The sequence below is a fragment of the Anneissia japonica genome, unplaced genomic scaffold, assembly GCF_011630105.1.
Source record: "Anneissia japonica isolate Jap-2015-1 unplaced genomic scaffold, ASM1163010v1 scaffold9_len2422644_cov172, whole genome shotgun sequence".
Classification (NCBI taxonomy): Eukaryota; Metazoa; Echinodermata; class Crinoidea; order Comatulida; family Comatulidae; genus Anneissia; species Anneissia japonica.
Window position 1 is genome coordinate 1,993,716 of NW_022758107.1, and position 8,842 is coordinate 2,002,557.

An 8,842-nucleotide genomic window follows, 5' to 3' on the forward strand; every position below is an offset into this window, starting at 1 on the left:
ATGCAGACATAGGCATAAGTCCAGGCATTAAAAAATAAGCAGTTTCATAGAATAACTTTACACAAGACTGTACAAAGCCATACATTAAAATAGTTGTTCCTGTATATATTGAGCCACATTTTCATACTGTACTATTAACTTTGCACATTACATATTTCAAAATTAATCCTCACAATTTGTTTTCTAAATCTGGGTCACATATTTGCTTCAAAAGGATTACTATTGAATGGGATTATACCATTTTGGTGGTGGACGACGATAGTTGCTTGTACCGGGTTACCAGGTAGCACAGACACGAAGGGACCCTTAGGGGCAAAGAAAGTCATTGATCGAGTTCCTAGTCCACATTTCAAGCGCCTGAGCATCTTACATTAGATGGATTTGTGCGCTATATAAAACTACACTGTTATTATTTAATAATATTAAAGATATTTTGCAAATGAAACAGGTACAGTAATACTGGTACAGTATTTATTTATTTATTATAAATTTGGCATGCAATATAAACCAGATGCACAAAATACAAAAACTTAATTGTGTGGCATTTCAGTATATCTTCAGAAAAAAAAAATCACTAGATAAATCATTTTACAGTAATTCTTTGAAAATATTTTGGCCTCAATCACTTGCTGCAGAGCTCTGAGCATCANATTAGGGGACTACATCTGTCTCTTATACACATCTAGATGTGTATAAGAGACAGGAATAGGTGTGGATTTGAAGACCATTCAAAAGGAAAATTCCCAGAAATAAACAAGTGTTTTGAATGAAATTATTGCTACATTTTAGCCAACTTATAAGGATTCATTACATGGTGTTGGTTATAATAATAATAATAATAATAATAATAATAATAATGATTTAAATAATAAGAATTAATAATAATAATAATATAATTACGGAAGCGTATTGCTGCCAACTAAAAAAAATAAAATTTAGATATTATCTCGTTATTACGAGATATTATCTGGTAATTACGAGATAATATCTCGTTATTACGAGATAATTAACTCGTTATTACGAGATATTATCTCGAAATTACGAGATAATATCTCGTTATTACGAGATAATATCTTGTAATAATGAGATAATCTTGTTATTACGAGATAATATCTCGTAATTACGAGATATTAACTCATACGTACGAGTTAATTCGTAATTACGAGATAACATCTCGTAATTACGAGTTAATATCTCGTAATAACGAGATAATATCTCGTAATTACAAGATAAGTATCTCGTAATTACGAGATAATTATCTCGTTATTATGAAATAATATCTTGTAACAACGAGATATCTCGTAGTAACGAGATATCTCGTTATTACGAGGTATTAACTTGTAATTACGAGATATTATCTCGTAATAACGAGATAATTTATCTCGTAATTATGAGTTACGAGATATTATCTCGTAATAACGAGATAATTTATCTCGTAATTACGAGTTACTATCTCAAAAATTATTATGTTGGCAACAATACGCCGTGAATTTCACTATGAAGAAAACTTGATGGATTAATCATCACGTGCATGCGCACTCGTTGTTGTAAGCCTACGACATGACTAACAACTTGAAAGAGACCCGTCGTAGATCTTTTTGACATGGTTTTGTTCGCAACAAAATGGTAGGCCTACGTGTGTTTATTCATAAATTTGATCATATTATATTTTTGTTCATTTTCTAATTAGGTCCTGGCCTAAATTTTAATTGCAATGTACGGTAGTTTTAATCCTATAATATGGTGACAATAAGCCAGGCCTAGGCTAGGCCCCATTGGCGTTATGCACGCAGCATTGGCCTAATGATATGCGGATGCCTACTTGTAGCTTGGCAAAGGCCATTATTTAGGCATAATTGGGCAAACCTGGCAGTAAGCCAACAGTAGCCCAGGATTGGTTATTTAGGTAGGCATAGTATTTTCTTTATTTATTTATTTAATACCAATGCATCTACTAAACTAGCAATACACCATGTCAGCTGGTATTTCTAGGAACTGAAGTGTGGGTGTGTATGTGTGTGTGGGAGGGGGAGGGGAATGCCAATTGTCCAACAAGTGGGAAGGGAATATATTACTCTAATAATAATTTGATTAATAATATGTGGTTGCAAATAAAAATCATAAACAAACAATTATTCCCACACGAATATACTGGTAATTATTGTAGGTTTAGAATGGAAGAATTTTTAAAGTCAAGACAAGTTCCAGAAGACCAAATATCCCACCCTCTAAATGACAAGGTAAGCTTTGTTTTTAAACTTACCAGTTTTAATCGTACTCAACAACCATAAAGTGAAAGGCTGTATGTGGATAATAGCACATTTTTACATGCTTTTTATGATCATAGAATTCAATTTTGGGTAGGATCCATGCAGATTGAAGTCGTTATGGTGGCAATCTTGGATTTAATTCAACATATTATTTATATTCCACATTCATGTTTCAAAAAATAATAATAATAATATGTGTAAAATTGGATCCACTACAAGCAATTGCAGCTGATGTGGTTTTTTGAGGAAAAAAAAATGAATAAAATATAGATTCATAATAATTAAAATGTTAAGTAGTCAACAGTTTAGGTAACACTAATAATAATATTAATAAGAATGATAATTATAATAACAAAAAATAACATTAACAACAATAACAATAGTAATAATCATTACAATAGTAATAACAATAACAATAGTAATAATGAATAACAATAACAACAGTAAAAACAACAATAACAATAGTGATAATAATGATAACGATAATAAATAGTCAACAGTTTAGGGAGCATCACAAAATAAAGCAACGCGTATATCCGACGAGGATGCGTGGTTGGGGATTTAAAATATTTCTTAATCTGGGCGCGTCGCTGACGAGTACTGTTAGATAGGCATCAACGTTTTGGACTATTCCATTTATCGATATAGGTTTCAATATTCAACATTGCTGGTTTATTCTTGCGATGTTAAACCGTACACAGGCCTACCGCTGATTCTTTTGTCATGTGTAATTGTCTGTTGTAACCTTCAATCGTAAGAGTACAGTATAGTATTCTAATAATGTTTATTTATTTTAAGCGCATTAATTTATATGGCTTTATTATGTAGGCCAATTTATATTTATCCTATACAGTACTGATTTTTTTTTTATTTAAAAAAAATATTAAATGCCTACGGTATACTTTACCATGCGGAGTTCTGAAAAGAATGTTTTTAACGAATGTCTGAACGTTTCGAGTTGCTTAAATCGTCTTCAAAATATGCCATTTAAATACTTTTCTGTCTCGGTTGTTTAGCAAATTATATATTTTAGGAATGTTACGACGATGGATATCTTGTGTTATACTAATCGTTTGTAGTAATGTTTTTCAATACCTATGTACCACATATGTGTGTCCAACGGTGTAGCCTACATATTGTATTTAATATATTTTGGTTTGATTTGATATACAGTAAATAGGGATGATGATAATAGCCCATAGTCCGCATAATATTATAAACTCACCAACTGTTTTCGAGGTTTTTAAAAATGTATAAGAAAAATACATATGTTTGGTGTATCCGTCATAAAAAACGAACGTCGATATACCTGTACTCATGGAGGTATTATACTGTATTGTATTGCGAAAAATGTACAGCTGCAGGCAGCCGCTTGGTTTTTATATCGGAACCGTGTGAATGTTTTGCTACGGTCGGCACATTGTGGGCGTACTGTTGGAAGTCACATGCGATGCATTTAGCACCAAGAATAGAATGCGCCGCCTACTAGGCTAATGACCTCCAGTGCCCAACAAGCAACATGCGAGCCCTAGAACTTTTATTGAAATGGAATTTCTGTATTGTGATACAATCTTGAAAGTGGCTGACTGTCAAAGAAGACTTCCAAGAATAATAACAATATTATTCTTTATTTGTAAGCGCAAAATATCATTCAATCGTGATAGAGGTTCAAATATTTTAATGTTTCTGTACAATTTATTAACCATTAAAAATACAATACATACCATGAACCTATTAATAGGTGTATGATCATACATTAAAATTCCATTAAAACATTTATATGAAAAGGACTGAATTAATTACATTCCTAGATACAAATATTTAATAAAAACAATTGAACATTAAATAATTAGGGGACTACATCGTGGCTAAAGATAGGAGCTTAACTTTTGTTGCTGTTGATGGTAAACTGAATTATCCAATAAAATGCCGACACCACCGTGTATAATATCACTAAACAATTGTTGTTACATCCTAGGCCTATTATATTCCTCCATGCATAACATAAGAGACAACGTCAAAAACGAATATATAGTAAATAAAATTTAAAATGTCACTACAGAACAATTAATGGAAATCTTTAATCACATGTATTCCATAATGTATAAACCAATAGAGTTGTTAACTTACTGATTGTATAGTACGTTAATAACTCAAAGATATATTATATTACGTAACACCAACTGTACAATAGTCTAGACTGTATACAACAATAACAACATGTAAAGTATCTTTCAATTAACTTGGAATTTCACCTTTTCCTAATAAAGTGCAACTGACCAGACCTAATGCGTATACTACATGCATTATGCCATATTTTGCCTAGTTTTTAATGAAGATTTTTTTTTCGTATCGTTTTGTTTAGTAAGTTTATTTGTATTTAGGTGCACAGTCACATGGTATGATGGATGGCATTGATTTAAAAGTGAACAAATTTTAGGCCTACAATTCATATCAAAATGTAATAGGCCTACACGCCATCGTGTTGTGACTCAATAGTTCTCAATACAGTATTATTATTAAGAGTAAGAAATGTAGATTAGTGCAAATTATCAGCGTAAGAACCAGGTTTATGTACATATATAATTAATTAATTACGGTACCCAACTACTAGAAGAATACAGTTTGAATGCTGCGGGTTTATGGATAGCATACTTTAACTAGTGGTATGTTTTCATATTATCATCATTATTATTAATATTATTATAATTTTAGTGCTACTGTATTAAAAACTGTCTTACGACATAATACATGTTGAAATTAAATAAATGAACAAACTGAGACAGGTAAAATTACTAATTTTTGGTTGGTGTGACATGTATGAATTCGAGCCAAATCAACTCGATCCCAATCGCATTGTCATGGAGCCGAGTTACTAGAAATTGCAAGTGAAGTGCTGCGAAGTACAACTGCATATAAATGTTCTTCGAACAAAATTATTTATGCGAGTCAAGTGGAAATAATGAATAATAAAAATATAACAAATAATATGAGACACGACCCACTGTCTATATTACAACACTTCTCATTGGGTAACAAAGTCGTAATTTTTCATTTTTGTCAAAAAGTGTCTGTAGTGGTGAATTATGGTTTAGGTTTTTTAAAATAAAGTTTCTAAAATTTCTATGTATGTGGAAAATGTAGTTGATTACCAAAGGTTACAATTTTTATTTTGAAGACTGCATAGTCTAGGAAGTGTACATTTTTTTATGGGGCAAGTTTCCAAGGGCGGGTTTTCTAGGGGCGAGTTGACTGCCAAAGAGTGTTGCCAAAGTGCGAGCCAGCGTATCATTTGATCACAGGTGTGTGGCTGAGATTTGTGGAGTACAATTCAAAAAACAACTATAGGTCTAATAATGAATTATTGTGATGTTAAATAAACAAAGTTAGCTATCAAGGAGCATCATAGGCCATTGTTTTTTGACAAACAATGACCTTTCAGAGGTCAAATTGCTGTCAAGAATATGAATTGGCTGCTTCGCAGCAATAACTTTCTACAGTTGAGAAGTGTGCAATGCAAGTACATTTTAAACTGAAAATTGAAAAAAAAAAAAAAAAAAACCACCAGGGCCCTTGACTGAAACTAGGCAAAATTTTACTGTTTACTTCATGAAAAAAAAAAACTATTAAAATTGGTCACTATAACGCCAAGCATTTCATTTCGATCCAGCTAACCGTAGATTTCTATTGTGGTACGAAATTCGTAGGAATATCTTGATGCATTAAAAAATGCTACTTCTTCATGTTCCTACAGTACCCTATTAATGGACATTTAAGTAGAATTTTTATAAGATATGGGTTTCCGAAATCTAACAAAAATAATGCACTGTACTGTCTGAACTTGTGTGGACTTTCTGACATTTTTGACGCCCACCCACCAAGGGTAATGCGAAAATTCACTTGTCACATTTTTGTATGTCTTTTGGATGGACCATACATTTTGTATGAGTGCCACTGTATTAAAAGTGAATCCAATAAATTGAATTGAACTGAACAAGAAAGAACAGTAGCTGTGGACGATTAACGCATGGGCTACCTCTCTCTGTTCTAAATTAAGAAAACCTCCCCAACCTTGTTACATTGTCATTGGATTTTAAAAGTCACCATCAGCTCCCTAGATTTAACAATTTTGTTTCAGGTTTCAGTTTGTATGATTGTGCGTTTTGAAATGTAGTTTATATTAAAGCAATTGCAAACCATTAACAGCTTGACAATGGAATGATGGGTGGGCACCTTACTGGATAAACAATTTCTGAATTTCTTTTGATTATCTGAACGTGATGTTCATTTCTTGGTTGAATGCTGGTTCGAACATGCTCAAAATGAGACAAGCTCGTCGTAAAAGAAATCCAAGAAATGCTTTGGTATATTTTAAAGTTGATAAAACAACTTCCATAGTACCAATAGCCAAGGTTGTTCCGACATCCGACTTATTAAAAATCGGTCAAGAAGTAACGGTAAATTGGACAACTCAGCAGCAGTTTACTGGGGTAATTAAGTTTCTATCAGGTATGTGACATTTTCTATAGGCCTATCCTTAGTTTTGATACAGCAGATCATGAACGATGATGTTGTATTCGATATACACGTAGTAAACAATACAAATATTGTTCTATCCTGTTTATACGTTTGTCGAGGGGACTCTATGGCAGTTATGACCATTCAAAATAATTAACAGTAGGCCTATACTTTTTTTTTTATTCATGCTAATTTTTGTTACATTTTACTTTTCTTAGATTCAAATGCCGAGCTGTTGCAGAAACAGAAAGATCTAGTGTTGGGCGACGACAAGCCATATGATTCTTCGGAGGCTGTAGACGTAAGTGACAAATTAAACTTCATTCTTAAAATCGGTTGCGCGAACAACCACGATGCATAGAATAGAACACATTTTGTATTATCTCTTTTCTGTTTGTAATTCATTGTAGGACTGTAATTTAAATACGCGTATACTAATGATAGACCTATATGCTTTGGAAAAGGTACAGTACCGTTATATCATCTTGTTTTGCTTATTGTTCTAATAATATACCCATCGTTCTCTTATTCCCTTCTGATCTGCAATGCCAATCTTGACAGATAACGTCAAGCACATTCTGGCACTTGGAAGTTGACGTAATGCCAATTTACCTTACCTTATTGTAAGTATGCAATTCACAGTTTCCTGCACATTTGAATTAGATTTTTCGAAGTGCTATAGTACTCCTATTTGAATAACTGATGACAATTATAATCCATAAAATACAATATAGGCCTATTGGTGCTAAATCCGGATTATGACCGGTTGAGCCGCCGACAAGTTGAGCCGCCGGTCATTTCTATGGAACGCCATATAGTTTAAACAATCTGTAAACTTTCAATTGATGAAATTATGTAGGTAGGGAAATAATATTATAATTTACAATCACAAAGTAAAAGTCTTCATTTTAGGTAATTAGACCTACGTTTAATGAAATAATAGAAAGTTAATTCGAAGTACAATCACGAAGCAAGTTATATCTTAAAATAATACAGTAATTACAAACACAATCACAGCACGTTCATTTCCAAATTTTCAAGTTTTTACATACATCTTTCCGCGTCATATTTTTTCCATTTTCTCTTTTGCTCTTTATTACTAAACCAACGCTATACTTTCTGTTTTACCCCTCAGGATTCTAGTAAATCAGCTTCAGTAAATTCACTGCCGAACACACTAAATACTGGCCTGGGCCTCTCCAGAAACAGGATTCGCTAGCTCTGCCTCCGGACTCGCCAGCTGTGTCATCGGAATCACCACCTCCATCACCGGAACTGCCTCCGCAACAAGAACCGCTACCTTCATCACCAGAATTGCCACCGCCACCGGAATCGCTACCTCCATCACCGAACTCGCCACTGGACTCATCATCATCATCAACAGCGTCATCATCGCTACCTCACTCATCCACACAGCTGCACCCGAATGTGCAACACCAGCTGCCAACTCTTCAAACTCACCTTCCAAATTCACACCCACTTGATTGGTACCGCCCAACACTAAATTCTGAGTTACTGGACAATCCCTGGACATCCAACAATGCTCACATTTATCGTCCCTTTCCCATAACCCCTACCTCGCCACCATGGTTGTTTCGTCCACGAATGCGAACACCAAAAGACAACATTATGCAGCTACCAAAGCCAAACGCACCAACCAACAAATTCAGCACATCAGATCGCGTGTCGATAGGTACGACAAACGAAATAACCATGACCGCCAATGAATACCAGGAGGTGTTTGAGGTTTCGTCTTCCGCCATTTCCTTAACGCTTAATTTAATGACGAGTTTGCTAACTATAGAGGAAATGGCGGAGAGTAATTTGAATGGCGGTACCTTCTACTCCAAGGGTACGCCAAAGATATTTAAACAATTGAACGAACAAATCATGAATGCTATTCGTGACCAAGTTAATAATGAATTTCCACATTTAGCATTGATAAGTGGTTCAGAGCCAATAATCCGTGGTGCCATAAATGCCAAATGCAGACACCACCGCCTTAGACTTGGAAAGCAATAAAGTAGATTACCATGCATTATATTAAAGTAGGC

At 33.8% G+C, this 8,842-nt stretch overlaps 2 protein-coding genes across 2 annotated transcripts in view; both read left to right on the forward strand.

The window, feature by feature from the left end:
• The window catches only part of LOC117125138, a 21,774-nt gene extending 15,259 nt beyond the window's left edge, over positions 1–6,515 (forward strand). Inside the window, exon 4 of the mRNA XM_033271538.1 lies at positions 6,477–6,515. Coding sequence (XP_033127429.1) covers positions 6,477–6,515 — 39 coding nt within the window. The remainder of the gene's footprint in view (positions 1–6,476) is intronic.
• Positions 6,516–6,592: 77 nt separating this feature from the next.
• LOC117125139 lies at positions 6,593–8,810 on the forward strand. The gene is made up of 4 exons (XM_033271540.1): positions 6,593–6,779; positions 7,007–7,089; positions 7,350–7,411; positions 7,940–8,810. The coding sequence occupies exons 1-4, from the start codon at positions 6,593–6,595 to the stop codon at positions 8,808–8,810; spliced, it is 1,203 nt and encodes a 400-aa protein (XP_033127431.1).
• Positions 8,811–8,842: the final 32 nt, after the last annotated feature.